The sequence below is a fragment of the Rhinolophus sinicus genome, chromosome 13, assembly GCF_057876585.1.
Source record: "Rhinolophus sinicus isolate RSI-liver-muscle chromosome 13, RSI-T2T, whole genome shotgun sequence".
NCBI lineage: Eukaryota > Metazoa > Chordata > Mammalia > Chiroptera > Rhinolophidae > Rhinolophus > Rhinolophus sinicus.
The window spans coordinates 12,055,165-12,077,422 of NC_142513.1; the positions used below are offsets into that span (position 1 = coordinate 12,055,165).

General features: G+C 51.7%; 1 protein-coding gene and 1 long non-coding RNA gene across 5 annotated transcripts; one reads left to right on the plus strand and one right to left on the minus strand.

The window, feature by feature from the left end:
- Positions 1-97: 97 nt before the first annotated feature.
- PCIF1 (phosphorylated CTD interacting factor 1) lies at positions 98-11,326 on the minus strand. Of its 4 annotated transcripts, none has more exons than XM_074317840.2 (17): positions 11,187-11,326; positions 9,298-9,471; positions 7,818-7,960; positions 7,602-7,726; positions 6,315-6,452; positions 5,991-6,121; positions 5,700-5,854; positions 4,895-5,042; positions 4,717-4,800; positions 4,357-4,456; positions 3,166-3,328; positions 2,272-2,444; positions 2,049-2,135; positions 1,784-1,968; positions 1,000-1,093; positions 731-906; positions 98-597 (listed from the first exon to the last, which is right to left on the minus strand). In XM_074317840.2, exons 3-17 carry the CDS (start codon positions 7,939-7,941, stop codon positions 543-545), a joined length of 1,938 nt encoding a protein of 645 aa, XP_074173941.1. In that variant the 5' UTR covers positions 7,942-7,960; positions 9,298-9,471; positions 11,187-11,326; the 3' UTR covers positions 98-542. The 4 variants fall into 4 exon arrangements, with proteins under 4 accessions (XP_074173941.1, XP_019605241.1, XP_019605239.1 ...); XM_019749682.3 differs by having other exon boundaries at positions 98-649; XM_019749680.3 differs by having other exon boundaries at positions 98-649; positions 9,184-9,471.
- LOC148756017 (uncharacterized) lies at positions 683-4,721 on the plus strand. Its single transcript, XR_016018162.1, has 3 exons — positions 683-823; positions 988-1,105; positions 4,589-4,721. It is a non-coding gene; the product is annotated as an uncharacterized LOC148756017 (long non-coding RNA).
- Positions 11,327-22,258: the final 10,932 nt, after the last annotated feature.

The following is a 22,258-nucleotide window of genomic DNA, read 5'->3' on the forward strand; positions in this document are numbered from 1 at the left end:
CTAAAGCCCTGGTGGGTGTGAAGGCCCAAAGGTCACGAGAAGGTGAGCCTGGATGTAGAGGGCTGTGGTCCCAGAAGCAGCTCCAGGTTCCTCGGCCTTCTCTGCCCTCAAGACCCTCACACGTTCTGGAGGAGAGGGTTTCTGTATTTCCTTTTACAAATGAAACAAGGTGGCACGGGTGGGGTGGAGGAGGGAAGGCATGAGGCCTATTTACAGGGGATTTGGAGGGAGTCTGAGGTGGGAGGTTGGGGATTGGGGCCAGGGAGGGGGAGCCCTAGCGGAGCCATAATCTTCCTATGTCATTGCAGCCTGAGTCCTGCTGTCACCCCAGGAGGGTCCGGGGTCTGCTCAGCCCCAAGAGCCCTGAGTCCCAGCAGTCCATACCAGCAGCCTGGGGCTCCTCCTCCCCGCAGGACGTTAAGTGGGCTGAGGCTCGCGGCTCGGGCCCTGCTCGCGGCCTGAGTCCCGGTCCTTGGCCTCCGAGGACGACGATGAGGAGGAGCTGGAGCCATGGCTTCGGCCTGACTGCCGGTAGGCGGTGCTCAGCTCCTGCAGCCGCTCGGGCGTCGGCGCCCACTTGGCAAAGCCAGGGTCGTTCTGCAGGAAGAGCACGGCTGTGTTGTGGACGGCCTTGTAGTGCATTTCCTCCCTGCGGGCAGAGGCGGCAGCTCAGGGAGGGCTCGGCCTGGCCAGCCCAGCCCTCCTACCCCTGCCCTCCCTGGGCACCCACTTCTTGCAGATGTGCTGGGACCCACTGCGGTACTCATGCTCGAAGGGGGGCAGGACCAGCTGCTGGCGTTTGAAGCGGCTCTGCTCCATGCGGGTGAGCGCTGGTGTCGGGGGTTCCCGCCACTCAGGGATGAACACGATGAAGGACAGGGGCTCTGGGGAGCTCTCGAGCAGTTTCTGGGGGAGAGGGCACGGGGTGGATGCACATCAAGGGCTGCCCTCCAGGTGGCTGGCAATCTCGCTTGCCACCCCCAACAGCAGCGTACGCACCTCGAAGTGAGAAACCATGGCCTCCATGAGCTCCTCGCAGAACGGAGGGTTGGCCTCAAAGGACCCACTCAGCGGGGAGAAGTCCAGGCAGGGCCTGGGGACAGAGGTGAGCATTCTAAGTCCCCCCAGGACCCAGTCCCTCAGCCAAAACGGCCGCCCCCTCCCTTAGTCAGCACATTGAAGAGATGACCCTGATCAGGCCAGAAGCCAATATTCATCCTTCATTCGTCCTGGGATAAGGTGTGGCCATCGCCATTGAATGGCTGAGGACAGAGAGGCGGAGGCTTGGCGGCCCAAGTCACCCGAGCTGGTTAGTGGAGCTGGCACTCAACTCCACCTCTGCCCTTTCTGCCCCCACAGCACAAGCCACACCCAGGGATTCCCTCCTGCTGAGCTCTCCCTCTTGCTGGCCTGGCCTGTCTTCCTACTGGAGACAGCATCATGTCCTCCCATCCGTGCTCACCTCCCACCACCCCCTCCCCCCTCCCCCCCCTCCGCCAAGTTAGTCTGTAAAGTCTCGGAGGTCTGTGCCACCACTTCTCAGCACGCCATACCTGGGCTCATTCACTGAGAAACACACAGGCTTGGCTAGGGGGGAATCAGAGGTCCAGCCACATGGTCAAGGTCATACAGCTGGTGGGGTGAAGCAGGGACTATAGCCGAGCCTGCCCGACTCCAAAGCCCTAGGGCATTAGGAAGCGGCTGGCCGAGGTGGGATCTGTGCTCTGGACAGAGGACTGCTTCCCGGGCCTGGGCAGGAGGGGCCCAGCAGCCCCTGGCTCACCCTCGGGAGCCGAAGTAGCCGTCTGTGTCAGGGAAGGCAGAGCAGTACTGGCGGAAGTAGCAGTTGAGGGGCGAAGCAAAGCACTCGAAGCTCACACCAAACAGTCGGTGGAGGGCCTCGAACACGTGCACCGGCAGCGATCCCTGCAGACCTGTCCCCTCGTAGAGGCCCACGCCAAACATCATCTGCAGAGTGGCCATAGTCAGCGTCTGGGGCGCAGCCTGCCCGCCAAGAGCCGCCCTCCTCTGCTGCCCCAGGCCTGTACCTGGTACCGGCGGAGAAGACACCAGACTCGGGGCAGGAACCTCTCAAAGGCAGAGTCATCAACGCAGCTGTAGCGGTAAAGGAGCCACTGGGGGACAGAAAGCAGTGGGCGTCGGCACAGGGCCCTCCCTCGTCCCTGGCCTCTTGCTAAGGACTCCGGCTCAAGAAAGAGCCAGCCCTCGCTTCCCTGTGGGGACCTGCCTCCCCCGCCCCCCAGCTCTTACCAGCTTGCTGAAGTAGTTGCGGCTGACCTTGACCATCTCTCCCTTATACCGGATGCAGACCACATTGTTCTCCATATGCATCTCCACGCTGGGCATGGGGGGCGCAGACACAGCCAGGCGCACTGGGTAGCAGTACACCAGGCGGGGCTCCACCTCTGGGGCCTCCACCTCCTCTGTGGACAGGGAGAGCAGTGAGGGGTCGCCCTGCCCCCACTCTACCAACCTCACCCCCAACGGCCCCAGCGCCCACTGTGTGCAGGGGCTTCCCACCACGTCCCAGGAACCAAGGGTGGTCTATCCCATCCTGTGGAGTCAGTGCAGCTCTAAGGAGCAGTCACAGGACACAGCCAGGTGACTGGCAAGGGCAAGAACTGGTGGCCTGTGTCAACGTGTTCTGTACTGCCACAGGCCCCCCACACATTGCGCCTCAGGGCCCGGCAGGCAAGCAGGCTCAGGCCATGCGGAAGTACGGTGACTGTATCACCTCCTCACGATAGGTACAGTACCTCATTGAGGGATCTTTTTGGGCCAGCCACTTTGAGGTACCATTGAATCCTCACATGATCCTAAGGCCAGGTATCTCTAGACCTCAGTTTGGGGAAAGTGAGGCTTGCAGAGAATGACTGTAAACACAGGTCCACCTAACTACTTACCCCTGCCTGTCTTTCCCGCCTCCTGGCCCTCCCTTTCTTGTCACTTATCTCCGTTTCCTAGAGGAATAGAGACCCCTGACCAAAGGACACAGCAGGTCCTGCCCCAGGCACTGCTGGAAGAAATGGGCCTCCCCAAACCAGTCCGTGGCCTTGAACCTCAGCCTCAGTTGTCCCTTTAATCTGGGCCTGGGATACAGAGTTGCTGGTATCACAGCTGGCTCCCTGCCACTTGGCCCCCTACCTGAGATGTTGTTTTCCTTGAGGATGGCAAGGTGCTTCTCTCGGATGCGTTTGACGTACTCCAGGGAGATGTGGTAGATCTTACTGCAGATGCCTTCCACGGAGTCCTTGGCCGCGGCCGATACGTGGGGGCCACACTGCTTCCGCAGATGCTCCAAGCGATCCTGGAGGAGACACCCCTGATGAGGGCTCTAGTGGGTTGGCAGCGGCGGGCTGCTGGATGGCAGCAAGCCTCATTTTGAAACCAGCTCTGCTACTTACTAGCTGTATTACTTGGACAAATCCCTTGGCATTTCTGAACCTTATTCCTCAACTGTTAAGGGAACACGAAATACCTACCTAATAAGACAATTGGAATATTAAGTAGCATTCCCCTTAAGGGCTTACCAAAGCCCCTGGCATACTGTAAGTGTCCAATAAATGCTGGCACTTAATGTGGGGCTTACACTGCTGGATCCCATGCTTGCTGGGGAAATGGACAACCAGGTGTAGGCCACACTTACAAAGCATTTGCAGTCTATCGGAGAGACATTACAAAATGGGGTCCTTGGTCATTGCCGATTTGAAATTTCAGCTTTTAGCAACTTGCAAGGATAACCGTAAGCATTTGTAATTTTACCGAATCACGTGTTAAATTGATGAGTGAAAATGAGTCACTCTGGCTAGTGAGCACACCTACCTTTGTCACTCTACGTGTCAAGTACAGTTACTACTGTGAAGTGGGAAACCTTGTCTCTTGTGAGAAATGGTCCTGAAAAGAAAGCCCATTGCTAGTGCTGGTGGAGAATTAAAGAAGTGATGGGTTTGGGTCAGAAAAAGAATTGTTTTGGACACATTAAAGTAGGGAACTGAATTTTGTGGTAGCTCTTAACTGTGTTAAGAGCCACACCCAAGAAAAGGCAGTTTGTCAGTCTGTTTCCAAAACGGAGATGGTGACCGTTCATTAAATTGAAAAGGAAGCTACTGATGGTGTGTGAGTGAGCACAGGATTCCGTTAAAAACCTTAACAGAAATGTTCTTTTGGAGAAAGCCAGGAGCCTAGACAAACATCTCTATATACGTGAGTTTATAGAGAGTGTCAGGAGTGTCAAAGGTCTGCTGTGGGGTCCTGCCTAGCCTGGGCAGGCCGAGTGGGCTTCTTGGAAGAAGTGGCCACAGAGCTTTCCTATTGGCTTTGCCTGGGGCCACTCACCATATAGTCCTCTTTGGAGGCTGAGTGGTCCTTCCGCAGCCAGCTGAAGGTGTCTTCCACATTCCACTTGACCACCTTCCTGCTGTCAGGGGATGCACTCCTGCCGATTGAGAGCACATAAGGGGGCCAGCAGTTAAGTGTCTACTCTGCCCTTACTCCACCCATCCCACTTCCACTGGCATTCGGGCATAAACCCCTGGGCTTCCATCACAGCTTTTGTTCTGCCTTTCAGAGCCAGCCCCACTTCTGCCACCAAGAGGAATGACAGCCCGGTGAGTGGGCCAGATGGCCTATGAATGCCCCCCACCCGCCACCCTGATCACAGACCCATCCTGCTGGGCACAGGAGAGACAGCCAAACCTGGACTCAATGAGCCGCCTGGCGGCCTCTGCGTATTTAAACAGCAGGCGCTTGGCTTCCTCCCGGAACTTGATTCGGGATAACCTGGGTTAGAGAGTGGCAGAGTTAGAGCCCTGTTATACGGAACTGGGTGCATGAGCTACGTGGCCCTGGGCCAGCCTCAGCTGTAAGACTGTACCTGATGGGAATGTCATTCATGATTTCTCGAAACATGGAAGGCGACACGACTGGTTCACAGTTGCTTGGCAACAGGGGGTCAGAGCCTTTATCCACGACCTTGCGCTCCAGCATCCAGCGGTTGAAGGATTCCCGAGGGGGCTCAATGCCTGCAGAACAGGAGAACTAATGACAGTCTGCATTTAGTCAGCAGGCTCCACACTGCCCAGCACACAGGAAGCATCGCGTGGGCACTGGGGGTGCAACAGGAAATGACGCAGCCTGTTAAGTCAGGAGCTTCCATTCTAGCCAACATCTTCCAACATATATTCTGAGCATCACTAGTATTATGAAAGGAGTTAGTAAGTGTTGCATAGGGTAAAAAAAGGGAAACGGTATTTCAGCAGTTAAGCAGGTCTATCTCCTAATTAATTAAAGCTGCCGTTTACTGAGCGCCGTCCCTTCTTCCTCTTTGCAGTGGTCCTGTGAGGTCCAGGTACTCTCACTTTATGCCCTTTTACAGATACATAAAAAGGCTTCCAACTGCCTGGCAAACGGTAAGCGCTCTGGAAGTGTTAATGACTGTTTCTGGTACTGACCCCAGCCACGCTTTATGGAGGCACTGTTACTGTCCCTGTCTCACAGACGAGGACCCACAAGTGCAGAGAGGTGCGACCATGAGCCCAAGGTCACAGTCAGCACGTCCCTTCCACGGCACATGCTCTCAGGCACTGGGCTCCACAGGGCCTTCCCCAGGCCCCGCTGGCCGACCCCCACTCCTGCTCCCGGTGGGTGGAAATGCAGGCCGAGGCGCAGGCCGCAGTTACCTTCTCGCTGCTGGCACAGCTCCCGGTAGTGCTGCCGGAGCTTCAGGATGAGCTGGGAGCGGAGCAGCTCCACCTCAGGGTGCGGGGGCAGCACCTCCGAAGGCCCCCGGTGCTTGATGACAGCATTGGTCTGGATGTCCAGATCCCAGTACACCCTTGGGGCATGGCCAGGAGCGATGAGGAAAGGAGAGAAAAGGGAAGGAGGGGCGCCCTGCCCGCCACCACACCCCCCAGTCCCGGGCATGCTGACCGTCACCACTGGACACCCCAAGCCAATCCGCAGGAACTCACTCAGTGGGTCGGAGGAGAGCTGCCTGCTGTTTATCTTCAGGGGACGTTCCCCAAATCTTCAGCATTGGGGTTCCTGGGACACTGGGGGAGCTGGGCACTGATGGGCCTGTGGGTGTCACAGGGATTTCGATCTGGAGCAAGAGTCAAAGGCATCGAGTTAGGAGAGCTGGCTGATGGTGAGGAGAGCTGTGTGCACCTGAGGAAGCTTCACCCCGGACCCCTCCTGAACAACCTGCCGGTGCTCAGCCCTTGCAGGGAATGTGCTGGCTGGCTGCAGGGGCTGGCTGCATGCCCACCAGTTCCTGAGGGCCCACAGACACTCACCTTGGGCTTCTTTACACCGTTGCCACTCGGCTGCTCTTCTGAGAGCTGCCGCTTTCGGGGCCTGTTCTCAGCTGTCGGGGTTTCCACCGGGCTTGAGTCTTGGGGCAGTGGAGTTGCATTCAGCCCCAAAGGGTCCGACTGGAGGAAGGAGAGCAGCAGAGTTGCAACCAGGGCCAGTAGCTCAGGAGCCCCGGTACTGCGGAATCCTGATGCCCTCCTCCCTGTTCCTACTCCTTGGAGAAGAGCAGAGGGCACCAGGGTGTGAAAGAACATTGGACTCCACTCCTGCTTGCTATTTGCAATGGTGTGACCTTGGGGGTTACTCCCTTCCTAATTACCTCACCTTCAAAACAGCCTAGAAGCCCCACCTCACCAATGAGATGATTAAACAAGCCAATGAATACGACTAGCCTAACAGGATATCTGGCATGAGCTCAGCAGAGCTCAATACATGTTAGTTTTGTTTCCTTAAGAACCAGGAAGAAAGCCAGGAATAAAGAAAAACTCAAGAAATGTTTGTTTTTTTCAAAAAGCAAGGCCCTGTGGATGGAATTCTTTTGGTGACACCAAGAGTTATCAGTGTGATGGTGGGTAGTGTGCCCCTGAAATCACATCAGGTGCCAAGTCCTGCCCTGCCTCTTACTAGCTGTGAGGTCTTGGGCCAGTCATTTCCTCGGTGTCTTCATCTGCAAAATGGGGATGCCAGCTGACTTGATTGTTCCCAAGAAAAGAAAGTCTGCTCCAACCGACGGGGCTCCAAAGCCCCCGCTCCCACCAGATCGCCCATATTTCCCCTACCACACTAATGACACAGTTCCTAGAGTGCACTTCTCCCCTTCCCACTTTCCCCCTTAGCCAACTTCTCATCTGAAATGCTACTTCAGAGCTTTCCCTGCCCACCCCCCGTCAGGATCCCTGATGTACTCTAACCATTCTTCATATAAATGTCACACTGTAATCCTACTAGCCCCCTCCAGCAGATCGTGTGCCCCGAGTACAAGGGCAGGACCACGTCTCCCACTCACAACACAGTGAGTGTGTATTGTGGGCACTGGCCAAGCACAGTGCCCAACATGTAGCACAAGTTCAACTTCATGTGCCATATTAACCGTGTTCACACGTCAGTCTCCCTATATGAGTCCAGGTTCCATGAGGGTAGGGATTATGTCTGTCTTACTTGTCACTGTACACCCAGGACTAGGCACACAATAGCTGCTCAGGGTACATTTGGAGAAGACCCAGATGCCAGAGGCTGTTCTGAGACCCCTGCCCTAGACTGGCACTCACAATTACGTCATGCTGGCCCAGCACGGGCATCTCCCACAGGGACTGGTTGGTGAATCGGTTGAAGTAGTAGGGACGGTTCTCCCTCCTGCTCCAGCACTTCTCCCAGCCCGCATGTACCAGCTCCTCTGCAAACAAGCATGGAACCCAGTTAGGGTCAGGGCTGCTCCCGGGGCACCCTTCCTACCCCACCACCCTGCCACTGCCCCTTGCCAGTACCTGGGAGGTCCTGCACCAGGCGGATGGGCTTTGGAGAGCAAGGCTGGCTCTGATTGGAGGTGCCCGGGGAGTGACTCAGCAAGGACGCTTCCTCCCGGGGGCTGCCGTGATTCTCATTGGCCATCTCAGCACCCACACCGGACCTGCCACACAGAGGACCAAATGGTGTCAGGGCCAACTCCAGCCCCTGCAAGACCACCTGCAGATGTGGAGAAACCAATCCAGCCCTGTGCTGGAGGGCCAGCATGGTGCCACAGAGGGAGCCCCGGGATCTAAGTTGCAGTTCCCTCAACTGTAAAACGGGTACACTCCTGTTGCTCCTTCTATCTGAAATACTCTTTCCCCAATTCTCTGCCTGGCTTGCCGCTAAGTTCACATCCTCCAGGAGGCCTTCCTTGACCCTCCTCAGGGCCACGAATACCTACACTGCCACCTCAGGAAGCCTGGTTTATCAACCAGGCTTATCTCCCCATTAGACTGTCAGAATTCCCAGGACTAGGAATTGGGTCCAGTGTAGCCCTCTCCAGAGTGTTCAGCAGGGTCCCTGAACCCAACAGGAGCTCTAGTCATTCTGCAAGTATTTATAAAGCACCAAGAGTGACAAGACAGAACAGGGTCTGCCCTTGAGAAGCTATTCCCACAAGAAGGAATTGTATCTCCTCCTTCCTGCTCCTATCCAGTAAAATCTAACTGGCACAAAGCACAGCCCGGGAAGGGACATGGCATCTAACTGGTTGCCTCATTTTACACTACAGGGGAGGAAGCAATCTGTTACTAAAAAGAACCAGTGGAACTTAGAAGGCATATCTAATTCAGTCCTTCATAATCCCCAGGTGAAATTTTATTTAAATACCAGGAAGGAGGTCAGCTTCTTCAGATTTGTATTTCCTACTATCCCCACCCCCACCCCCAAAACACACCCAAGCACAAGTCTCCATGGCCAAAGCAGTTCCCAAACTGGCTGTTAGACTCTTAGGTGGCCAACTGCGATTGGATTGGTGATCCTATAGGTGTTTTCAATATGCCACAATACCCAAAAGAAATCAAACATTTACCCACAAAAAGACCACAAAGGCACATTTAAACATCAGTTATCTTTGCTTGCTGAAATTTTATCAACTCATTGTGGTCACACTCATTATCTCATGCTGATCAGAAGCTCTGATTGGCTGTTGACAACATCATAGGAACCATTGGGACATTGATTTTATTGTACACTCAGTCATAGACATCTTCGTTAATTTGGAAAGGGCAAAGTGAATGCTTACTTCATCAGTACAGTTTGGCAGATAAAAATGCAGGGAGCAAGAGGACATACATACAACAAAAAGGGGCCATGATAACAAAAAGGTTTGGAATCACTGACCAAGGGGAGAAAAAGCTGTAGCTGCCTTGGTTCTCTGGGGGGAGGAGGGGTTCCCGGTGCCTTGGGGCTGAGCCCATAGGTCTCAAGGCCGAACGAGGTCCCTCTTTTTCTCACCCTCTGGGGTCTGCAATGCTAGCATGAGAGGGTTTTCTTCTCCGGCCAGATGGACCCCCACGGCACAGGGTCTCACAGAGGGAGGGGAGAGGCCTGCAGGAACGCTCAGCACAGGTGGGTGGGCTGGTCAGCAGTGGAGTGGACGGGGGCCCAGGGAATTCCTTGCATCAGCAACTGCAGAGCAAACAGAAGAAAAGAGTCACAGACCTGTGAAATGCTGCAGAACAGGGACAACAGCAAGAGGGGCAATGACACATAGCAATTTGGGAGCCCCAGGACAGAACAGGGCACACCATGGGAGATCTGGGGATTCTGGGAATGGAAATGGTACTTCTCAAGCTTTCCAACCAACAGGTTCACCTTCATGGGCTTGCGACCCGCACAGTTACACAGTGCCCCGTGTTGAGGGCCCTACGCCTGGTGTAACGCTCTGCTGTCACGGTCTTGAAATTTTTAATACATTTTTAATAAGAATCATGTTCACTGTGCACACTGGACCCTTGCAAATTGTACAGCTGGTCCTGCCAACCAAAGTACGCCTAAGAGCAAAGTGAACCAACGTACATATCACAGATTAGGGACAAGTCTCAAGCCACCCACAGTTAAGTGAAAACACATTTCTTTGAAAGAGGTCTTAAAAAAAAAAAAGAAAACATGCAAATGCATTACATAACACAGCGTGTTAGTCTTTATTGAAACATATTTTCCCTAAGAAATAGTGTGATATTGATGCACAGGCAGGTAAACTATGCAGAGGCCACACAGCAGCACAGCTTAGGGAGGCCAAACAGGGACACTGCAGTGTTTCTGAAACCCGCAGCTCATCAGAACCATTTGGGGACTTGTAAAAAAAAAAAAAAAAAAAAAAATCAGACAATCAGATTCCCATCCCCTCTCTCCACATTTAGGAGTCAGAAATGGGGGAGGTACACAATAATTTATATTTGTAAGTGCACCTCAAGGGTGAGACTGAGAAGAAGGAATGACCAATCTTTTCGCTATACAGTATTTCAAATCTACCTGTTTTTGCAATTAAAAATTTTTTTAAATTTCCCGGCTGATTTGGATGCACCACGTCGGTGGCCAAAATACCAGCTCTGGGTTTAGACAAACATGGGTTCCAGAGCCTTCTGCCCCTGTCCAATTTATAAACCAAAATAACTCAACCTCTATGGTCTCTGTGCGTAGACTCTACCATATTGTACACTAAGGCATAACTGCTATCAACGCTTTTATTTATTCTGTGGCCCCTTGGCCCCCACGCATACCGCAGTTTTGACAATACCGAACAGTGTAAGGATAAACAACTAACTGTATCTGCGCAACCAGAGGAATCCACCAGAATGAAGACTCCGATTCCGGGATGAGAGGAAGATGGGGCGGGATCATCTCAGTAATGCACCAATGAGAGTCCTCCGACCCAGGAGGGCGGAGTTAAAGGACTTGGAAAGTGCGCAGGTGCGGGGGGCGCGCGAAGGAGGGGCGACCCCCAGTGCGCGCACACCTTCCCCTACCCCCCCACCTCAGTGGGGGCGGGCTGTTTGGCGCGCGCGCGCCGGCCCATCTCCCGGGCTCCGCCCCCCGCCCCGCCGCGCGCTCCCGCCCCCGGGCTGAGGCGACTCAGAGTCGGAGCCCGACACAAAGGCGGTGGCGGCGGCGGCAGCGGAGGGGCCCTGGAGGCCGCTCCGCCCGCGCTCTCCGGACCCACCTCCCTCACCCAGGCCACCGGCCCGGCCGCCCACCCGCGGGCCTAAGATGGCGGCGACGGCAGAGACGAGGCAAGCGGTAGCTCCGAGTGGAAAGCGTCGGAAGAGCCACGGCCGCCTGACTTCGGACCTCCGGACCGTGGCGCGGCTCGGGGCGGGACCATGGCTTCCTGGGGCTCTTACCTGCCCGAAGCGGATTCGAGAGGACGCGGCTACACGTTTTGCTCGGCCGCCCGTTTTGCCGCCTCCGCCTCGCCCTCCCCAGCGCCGCTCCCGCCATCTTGTGTCCCGGGCCGGGACTCCGCGCTGCGCATGCGTTGGTACCGCCTCTGAGGGACCTTGCCGTTGCCGTGCCGCCATCTTGAGTGTGGCAGGACCGACTAGGTCCTCAGATCCTGCCTGCTTTCGGCCCCCTCCCCTTTCTCCCTTCCTTCCCTTCTGTTCTACGCGAATCTGAAAAGGGAGAGGCAGTTTTGCGGGCTGGAGGTGTGAACTGAAGAAGGAACGAACTCACAAGCACGCTCCCTGCCTCATTTTACCCCGCAAGCACACCTGCTGGGGCCGGAGGACCCGGGTGGGCGGTGCACCGGCAGGGTCGGACTGAGTGTGCGCACCAGGGGGCGCGGGGCGAGTTTGGAACCTGCAGGGCAGCGACTTCGTCGCCGACCTAGGGGCGGAGTCCTGGTGACGTAGTCTTTGAAGGCAGCGTGGAACCGGGTCCTAGCCCCGGCGCAGCTCTGCCACTTAACAGCTAGTCGCTTTCCGTCTCTGGGCCTCTGTCAGTGTTGTCTAGCCGTTTCCCATATCCAGGCAGCATGCAAATAGAACCTCGCATAATGAGGCTGCACAGTTATATATAAGTGCTCTTGAGTAGAAGGAGGAACATCCGTGGGAGACATAATGAAAGTGGCTTTTGGCGAAGTTGGGAAATTATAAACAAGATATCAGGAGCTTTCCAACACTGACATCCATGGGTGCTAGTTGCAGTCCAAATCCTCACAGACCTCACAGCAGCCACAAAAGTTGCCCAGCGAGACCAGCAGTTGCTAGGTGTCCCATGCACTGCTCCCTGCAAGATTCCTTGGTAGGAGCCGTGCTGACTCACTAGCTCCACCTACCTCTGGCCTCCCAAGTAAGCCGACTTGCCAGTGGTAGCTTGAAGACAAGCTTTACCACCTGCTGCTGGTCTTGCGCTTCCCTTGTGAAGCCAGAGGCGGCAGATGCTTCAGCTGGGCCGCCTTCCTGTTGTCCATGGTGCCTGGAGCCCTGCAGCTTGGGGGGTGTGGGAGTGTTATAAAACTGGAGGCAGTAGGATGAATAGTAATTAAGAACTAGGGTTTTCTATCAAAAAGACACGAAATAACCTGTTGGTGAGGGTAAGTGTGGAGAAAAGGGAACCCCTCTGTACTATTGGTAGAACATAAATTGGTACAGCCACTACGGAAAACAGTATAGGGGTGCCTCAAAAAATTAAAGAACTACCATATGGTCCTGGTATTCCACTTCTGGGTATCCAAAGAAAACACTAATTCAAAAAGATGCAACCGTGTGTTCATTGCAGCATTTACAAAAGTCAAGATATGGAAACATCCATTGGTAGGCGAATGGATAAAGACGCAATGCACACACACATGCAATGGAATACTACTTGGCCATAAAAAAGGAAATGTCCACCATTTCCAACAACATGGATGGACCTTGACAGTATTATGCTAACAAGTCAGACAGACAAATACCATATTCCAATTTTATGTGGAATCTAAAAGAAGTTAGAGAACAGATTGGTGGTTATCAGAGGGGGGTGGGTAAAGGGGGTAAATGGTATGGTGACAGATGGTAATGACATTGTGATGATCACTGTAGTGTGTACAAAGATCGGATTCTGTTGTACACCTGAAACCAATTTTACCTCAGTTTAAAAAAAAGGTTTCTCATCACATGGTTCAAGCCCTCATCTCACTGTGCGCTTACAGTCAAAATCAACCTCTTCCCTCCTTCCTTATTCCCACTACCTTAAATCAAGCCCCATTATTCTTAAAACTTTTTGTTAAGAATAGCACACATACATAAATGTGCTCAAAACAAGTGTAAAACAATGTATTTGTCACGGTGAACACCTGGCTAAACACTACTCAAGGTCAAGGTACTGTCAAGGAGAAGCCTGCAACAGGGTAATTGTGTCCTCACCTCACTATTGTAATAATCTCGTCCTTGCTTTTACAGTTTTCCCACTTCAGCATACATCCCTAAACACTAGTTTTGTTTTGCCTCTTCCTTGAACTTCATATAAACGGAATCATACAGTCATATTTTGTGCCTTTTGCTCAACATTGCACTTGCAAGACATCCCTATTGCGGCATGTAGCTAGCGTTCATTCTCATTGCCGTGTTCTGTCTTCCACTGTGTGCTGTGCTGTTGGGGGATATTTGAAGCCTCCTACCCCATACCTCTTTTCTGAATTATTACAGTAGTCTCCAAACTGGTCTTCTGGTCCTCCAGGCTTGCTTCTCTCTCAGTCCAAAATCCATCTTGTAGTCACAGGGATCACTTTAAGTGTGGTCATGTTGCAAATCTGATGAAGTCACCCTTGGCTTAAAAATCTTGAATATCTCCCCACTGACTCCGGATAAACTCCCAAACCCTTAACTTGGCTCACAAGACCATAAATAATGAGAACTGCCATGGCAGAGTGTTTACTATGATCCGTGCCAAGCACTTTCCATACATTCCTATTCACAATCTGGCCCTTCAAACCATCTTTCCTTTATCTGGTCTCAGTCATCTTGAACTACCTGAGTGTGTCTGGTTAGCTCTTGACACTGAGCCTTTGCATATGCTGCTTACTCTCACTCTTCGTCCCTTCTTTGCCTAGTTCAGCCTTCAGGTCTTAGATGTCACCTCCACCTGGCAGCTTTCCCTGAACTCGCCTCCCCCCAGGCTGGGTCAGGTCCCCTCTTTATTTCCATAGCGGTCTGTGCTTAGTGTGGATCCATTTTCTTCATCCACTAGACTGACTGCTTAAGGGCGGGGCCAGGGCTTGTTCACCCTTGTGGTCCCATGCCCAGCGCTGTGCTTGATGCTCTGTAAATATCTGTTGACCACAGACAGACCACACTGGGCTGAAGTCCGGGTGACTTTTTCAGGTACCCCTGTTTCTATTCCAGGCTCTGGTTTCTGTGATGGGAACACTAAGGCAGTGCCCTTTAGGACGCCAAGAAAAGCATGAGCTGCCCACTGTGGAAGAGTCCCTGCCAGCAGCCTGGCGTCCTCTACTCCCAGGATGGGGATGAGCAGGTTGAGCAAAGCTCCTGGGGCTTTCAAGTGCTCCAACTTCTGGAATAAGAAGTCTCCCTGGAGGGCTGGGTAGGGAGAGAAGGTTGGGATAAGCTAGGCTTCTCGAGCAATAGCCAGTCCTGGCATGAAACCTGCTGTCAGAGCCTCTGAGGACTCAGCTCAGGACGGAGCCCAGTTTCCATGTTAAAGCAGAAACAAACATACAGGCCGAGGTTGCCACATACCTTAACCCCCTTGTTCTTTTCCACTACAGCAAGAGGCAGCTGAAAGGGAGCCACACAACTCAACCCCTGAGGTCATGGCAGTTAGAGAAGGGAGGCTCCAGCATGACCCTGTTCCAGGCTGCCCCCACCCAGGCCGGGCCTGAGCTGCCCATAGGTCCTGTTCTGCAGTGTAAATAACACGAAAGCAGTTTCCAAGGCGGGTGAGCCTGGCCCCAGGAAGGCTATGGAAGGGAGGCTTCCACCCCAAACTGTGGTTTCCACAGGGCGTGGTTTCTGTCCATTCTGGGGCCACATGAGAGAAGCCATTTAGGCCAGGAATAGATGAGGGGAATGGGGCGTCACCTCCAGTCTTTCAGGCCCTGTCGGTGTCTGATGTGGTGTCATGCGCACTTCCATCTCTTCACTTGGCTGGGCCCAATATGTGTTGGGTCGTGTCCTAGAACCATGAGAATCAGTGATAAATAAGGCAGGCTCTTTGCTCTCAGGGAGCCCACAGAGGAGTGGGAGAGACAGACACATAAATAAACCCTCAGCTGCAGAGAGAGAAGGGCTCTGTTGGGATGACCATGCAAAAGTAAAGGCTTCAGAAGAGACGTCGGTGGGCTGAATCACGTTGGAAGAATGAGATTTCCCAGGTGGGCAAGAAAGGGGAAGGATACAGCCTGAGCCCAGACCTGGAGGTATGGAAAGGTATGGTATGTTTGGAGAAATAGCCTGAGCAGCACCAGGGACCGGAGGACGTGCAGGTTGAACCAGGGCCTTGGAACCCAAGTTCAGTCCCTGTTCTGGGTTAGCACTCAGCCTCCCCAGCTGGTGTTTGGGTCATTGCAAGATGGGGGTCGGGGACACGTGTGGTGGTCTCCGCCACCATCTCACCCAATCCCTCTGATGCCTGTTTTTCTATTTGGGCAACGTGGCCTGGCCAAGAGCCAGGATGTTTGCATCCATATGAGCTGAGTCAGCAGAATTGAAGCCGAGACTTCTCCAAAAAAGTAGCCAGGCTGAGCTGGCAGCTTCCTGAAAGTCTAAGACCAGAGGAAACTTTGACCTAGAGCCATGATGGGCGTTGGGGGGAGGCTACCAAGTGAGCCTGGGTCCCAGCCGAGGGGTTCTTAGGAAGCTTGACTTCTAACCCAGAGATCTCAACCCTGCCTGGGAAAAAAACTTTTGAACAACTTTACTGGGGTATCATTTACATACCACGAGATTCACCTATTTCAAATAAACAGTTCATTGATTTTGCGTAAGTTTACACAGTTGCATCACCACAACTCAGTTTTAGAACATTTCCATCACCCAAAACAAGATCTCCTGTGACTGCAGACAAGCCCTCTTCCCACCCCCCAGTCCCAGGTTAACCATTAATCTGCTTTCTGTCTCTATAGATTTGCCTTTTCTGGGCCTCTCCTATGAATGAAATCACATAAAATGTAGTCTTTATGTCTTGCTTCTTTTACTTTGTATAATGTTTTTGAGGTTCGTCCATGTTGTAGCGTATATCAGAAGTTCATTCTTTTTTATTGCTGGACAGTATTCACTGTATAAATATACCACTTTTGTTTATCTGTTTACCAGTTGATGGACATTTGGACTGTTTGCACTTTTTGGTTATTAGGAATAAAGCTGCTATGAATATTCATGTACAAGTGTTTGTGTGAACAAATGTTTTCCTTTTTGTTGGGTGGACTATCCAAGCCCCTTGTAGGGGCCTAGGAATGGTACTGCTGTGTACTAAATTTATATTTCTGAGGAACTGCGAAATTCTTTCCAAAACCATTGCATCATTTTATATTGCTAGCAACAAAGTATGAGGGTTCTAGTTTCTCCATGTCCATGCCAAACTTGTTATTGTCAGTCTTTTTAATTATATCCTGCGGAGGAGCTTTTTAAAAACACCCGCTGATGCCCGGGCTGCATCCCAAACCAATTAAATCAAAATCTTGGGGTTTGGGGCCCAGGCATAGGTATTCAAAACAGAACAGAACAAAGCAAAAACCTCCCTACCTAAAAGCTGCTCGTATGCAGAAGGGTTGAAAACCAGTGATCTAATTTTAGGTCTGAAGTCCTGTCCTACAGGGCACTGACGGGGCGCTCAAGCTGGCTAGCAGCCTCTCCCGCACCAGGAAGCATGTGGCCTTGGGGGTGGGAAACAAGACGCCTCCCAAGAAGGCACATGTACCGTCCCAGAGCGGATGGGCCTGTTGGAAGGTGAAGTGAAGGGGCCTGGCAGTGGGTTGCAGGAAGTCGTGACTTCCGCACAGCCAGCTGAGATCCTGAGGGGCACATCCCACGACCTTTGGAATTGTTCAGGCTTCTGAAGAGATTAAGAAAGTATGACATTCCTGGCTGCAGACCAGCTGCAGTGAACTCCAGAGAAATGCAAGGAGATGGGTGGTGCCAGCAGGAACTATAGGGAGCTTAGAAGATCAGGGGGAATTAGGCCAGGGCCACAGTCTGTTATAAAATCACCTCCTTTTGAAGAGTCTGTAGATAACAATAACCACACACTTTCCATGTACCAGACTCTGCTGGCCATTGGGGATACAGCGATGAGTGTCAGGCTCCCATCCTCATGGAGCTTACAGTCTATTTCCTGGAAGACACAGACAATAGAGAATGGAATAGAATGACAGGTAATGATGGAGAAGGGGCCTCTCAGTGGGGGTGACATTTGAGTAGCGATCTGAGTGAAGGAAGGAAGCTAACTCTGCAAAGATCTGTGTGCAACGATGCATCTGGTAGCGAGAAGGGTTAATGGAAAGCTTGCGGCTGAGTGAGTTTGGTGTTTTCCTAACAGTGGTAGAAGATGGAGCAGTTAGCTAGATCACCTAGACTCTTTCAGGGGTCATGGCCAGAGTCTGGGTTCTATTTTGTGCGCAGTGCGGGGCAAACGGAGGGTTTTGAGCAAGATAGTAAAATGCTATGATTTCTATTTTTAAAAATCACTTTGTTTGGTGCAGGAAGACTAGACCTATAGGGGCAATAGTGAGGCAGGAAGATGAGGCAAGTTGTCCAGGTAAAAGATGAAAATGGCTTGGACTAGTGTTGGTGCGAATGGAGGAGAAATATAGATATGGGCTATCTTTTGGAGTTCGAGACACAATTTGCTGAAATGGGGTAGAAGGAAAAAAGGAGTCAAACATGACTCATATGTTTTTGACTTGAGTGTCTGGGTGAAGGATGGTGCCACAATCTAAGATGGAAAAGACTGAGAGAGGAGCAGGATTTAGTACTGGGGGTGGGCATGGGGCTGATAAAATGTGGATCCAGCTGGGTGAAGAGAGGAGGGACTGTTTCCCGGTTCCTGTCTTGGGGGTTGGCAATCTTTGTCAGATCAAAGCCTGTTTATGCCAGTCCCCCCAGAGACTGTAATATTAGGGCATCTGGAAAATATTCAAGAGGCTGGAATGTGTTGGGTGCTACTTGCAACCTTTAGGAAGGCCCTCCAAAAAAAGAGACAAGCTTAAGCTGAAGATCGTGGCCCATCCTTATTATCAAAAGGAAAAGTCACCGCCTCTTGTTGCCCTCTCTCTTCCGTTACTTTGAACTTTTATTACCGGTTTATGAACTCCAAACATCCAGATAGCATTGCTGCAGATCTTCCATGCCTGCCTCAAAATAATGGGAAGCCCATGCTGAGTGAGTCATAAAAACAAGGACAGAAGGCTGAGGACCATCAAGAAAGAGACCCCATGAATCAGAGTCGGCTAGCAGGCTGCAAGAGGCACAGACACTGGAAAGGAGGGTGGAGTGGGAAGGAAACAAAAGAGATAGAAATGGCAGAGAAGAGTGAACTGGTGGAGGTCAACATCCGAGCTGAGCAGATTTACCAGGGACAGGGTGCAACGGACCCACAGCTGGGGAAGTAACACCCTGTGAGAAGCATTAGAATTCTTGAGTTTCGAACCTGGAAGGGCCTTCGGGGACCAGGCGGCTGGCTTCTTGGAGACAAAAAGGAACCGGTCTGCAAGGAGGAAATGCGAAAGAAAAGGAGAAACCAAAAGACCAGGTCTCCAAGCTTTAAAAACCACAGAAAGGCAGTCAACAGCTCTGCCCTGGCGGAACTCAGAACGCGCTGGCCCTTTAGTTTCCTTCTCTCCATTTGGTAAATGTCTGGCCCCTATGGGGCCAGTTCTGTCCAGCTGCTTTCTGCAAACAGGTGGTCATCCCATCTGACTGGGGAGATGTAATCAGTGTCTCCTGGTCCGACATCTGTCCCCTCTCAGATACCCCTCCCCTCATGCTGACTGGGTCCCCTATCACGTTCCCAGCCTCACCCATATTGACCAACACAAGCACATACGTTGCTGTGCTCATGGGCTCAGGCAGTGAGAGGGTGGGGATCATTTTCTGAGGGGTAGCTTGGGTGGGAATAGGGGATGGGGAAATGGTCAGGAGGGGAGATGGGCTGACGCAGCTTCTCCAAGCCATGGAGAGATCCAAAGAAAACACAGCTGGAGAGAGAGAGAAGCGGGTGGAGCCAGGCTATGCACGTTGACTTCTTGGGCAGAAATCCAACTGGGTATCCCATGGAGCCTGCGTTTACTTCCCTGGACTAGTCACTTCCTCCTGCTGTACCTCAGTTTCCCAGTTTGCAAAGCAGGGGCCATGATAGCTATCTCAAGGGACCCCTATGAGGATTAAATGGGATCATTAAAAAAGAAAGACAATAGGATACAGTGGTTCAGAGCACGGGCTCTGGAGCCAGACTGACTTGAGCTAACTACTTAACCTCTCTGGGTTCGTTGTCTCACCTGTAAAATGGGATGATTCCTGTCTAAAATGGGATGATGATTCCATTCCCGTAGGATGTTATGAGATTTAAATGAGTTAATATTTGTAAAGCACTTTTTGTTGTTAAAAAAACCAGTGAATACTAATAACCAGAGATGTTTATTGGGCCCTTTGCTGTGCCAAGTACTAGCCAAGTACTAGAGTTGGCATTTTATATACTTGATTACATTGCAATCTCACTGCCACCCAGAGAGGTAGGCGGGCACTAGATCATCTCCATTTACAGATGTGGAACTTGAGGCTCATAAAGAGATATACTTTTTTTTTTTGCTGTCTGCCATTTTTTTTTTTTTTTTAAAGATTTTATTGGGGAAGGGGAATGGGACTTTATTGGAGAACAGTTTGTACTTCTAGGCCTTTTTTCCAAGTCAAGTTGTTGTCCTTTCAATCTTAGTTGTGGAGGGCGCAGCTCAGCTCCAGGTCCAGTTGCCGTTGCTAGTTGCAGGGAGCACAGCCCACCATCCCTTGTGGGAGTCGAACCGGCAACCTTGTGGTTGAGAGGACACGCTCCAACCAACTGAGCCATCCGGGAGCTCAGTGGCAGCTCAGCTCAAGGTGCCGTGTTCAATCTTAGTTGCAGGGGTCGGAGCCCACCATCCTTTGCGGGACTTGAGGAGTTGAACCAGCAACCTTATGGTTGAGAGCCTACTGGCCCATGTGGGAATCGAACCAGCAGCCTTCGAAGTTAGGAACACGGAGCTCTAACCGCCTGAGCCACCGGGCCGGCCTGAGATATACTTTTTAATTTACTCTAGAACAGGGGTGGCAAACTACAGCACATGGGCCGAATCCAGCCAGCAGCCTGTTCCATGATACGATGGTAGAGTTGAACAGTTGTGACCGAGACCGGAGGGCCTGCAAAACCTAAAACCTGTACTATCTGACCCTTTACAGGAACAGTTTGCGGACCTCTGCTCTAGAAAATGGCAGAAGCAGGATTTGAACCAGGTCTTTCGGATTGCAAAGCACTGAACTGCTTTGCTATACTGTTTTTTTGTGTGTGTGTTTTTTTGCAATATCCGTGCCAGCTGCACAAAAGAGACTAGGAAAGCTTTTCATTCCTGTCTGAGGGCTGGGAAGTCACTCTTCCCTCTTCAAAGTCAGGAGTGAATGTGGCAAGCGATTTGGGGATTCTGATTTCTCCATTCCACAAGTCAAGTGCTGAGGACTCAGAGAAACTACCAAAGCCCCTCCCAGGCCGCACATCTGCCAACGTCTCTCTGAAGTGTGCGGGTCGGGGTCACAAGATTTGGAAGAAAAGGGAAACCGGTGTAAGGGAGAGAGGCAGGCTCAGTGGATAAGTCCCTGGAATCGAGACCAGTGATTGTACCTTATCATCCTCTAGCCCAGGTCAGGGCTGGATTTAGAGTCAACTGGATTGAGGCTGAAGGTACAGGAGCTGATAAAAGAATCCCAGGCTGGTGTAGGTATCACCCGCTCCCAGGGACATTTGAGGGCTCCAAACCAATTCAGTCACACAGCAAATATTCAGTACCTACTCTGTTCCAGGTACAGTTCTAGGCACTGGGAATAAATGGTGAACCAGATCCCAGCCCTCACGGAGACAGACCCTGTCTCCATTAACCAGTAACTAAATAAACCAATATTAAATTGTAATAAGATCTATACAGAAAATGAACCAGGCTGATGTGATTGAGAGTTAACTGCTAGGTAGGCAGGGAAGGCCTCTCTAAAGAAGTGCCATTTAAACCGAAACCAAAAGGAGATCGAGTGGGAAAGCATTCCAAGCAGAGGGAACAGCAAGTGCAAAGCCCCTGAGCAAGAATTGAATTTGCATGTTCAAGGAAACAAAATGCCAGTATGGCTGAAGCAGAATGAAAAAAGGTGAGAATGGATGAGACAGGGTAGGCCCTACCACATGCCAAGAAATCAGGGCAGGGAGGCAGTTTATTCCAAGTGTGATGGAAAGCCACTGGATGGATGATGTCTAATGATGCTGATGACGGTAGCTAACATTTTTGGAGCCCTTACTAAATGCCAGGTGCTTAATTAGCCCTTCAAATGCATTTACTCATTTAATCCTCACAAACAATCCAGATGAGGAAATAGAAGCCCAGAGAGGTGCAACCGCTGGTCCAAGGTCACATAGCTACATTTAAGGCTCCCTGGGGCTGCTGTGAGGACAGTAAATATCTCCTATTGTTATAGGAGATAACAATAACACAAAGACAGAGCTTGCATTTCAGTCAATGAAAGGAAAGGAAACTAACATCTGCTAGGTTTCCTGCTTCTGCCAGGCTCCAGAAGAGTGTTACTGGAATTCAGAGGCGCATTTCGGTACTTCCTCCTCAGGATGTCCTTAGCACTTTCTCTATTTCCCTCTTACACCCTTTCTGCCTTGTTTGCTTGTGGTTTGTGCCCCTAATCAGAATAGCTAGCATTTATTTGGTGCTAATACTGTGCCATGTACCACACCCAGCATATGTACTATGCCCAGTTTATTCTTGTGATGAGAGTTTTGTTTCCATTTTAGGATGAGGAAATTGAGGCTCAGAGCTGCTTACGTAAGGGGTCCAAGAATTGGACCTAAGAATTGACAGCCTAGGATTTGAACCCTGGTCTGTTAGACACTAGAGTCTAGGCACTTAGCCACTGGGCTACAACCACCCACCTCGCACCTTTCCATGAACATATGGGTTTCCCTAAATGTGGCCACAGGGTGGTCTTTACCTCTAGTTGCTTGCTGAGGAGGGTTCACAATAGTCCCAATCTCAGAGGTTAAGAAGGTTAAATTAGTTCATCTAGAGGTAGTAGGGTGACCAACCATTTGTTTGCCTGGAACTGCTAGGCTTCCAGGAAAGAGTGACATTCAGTTTCAAAGCTGGGAAAGTTGTGGGCACATCAGAACCAGTTGGTCGTGAGTGCTTTTGCTAAGTACTATGTGTTCAATGGACATGAATCATTATTGCTTTTCCTTTCCT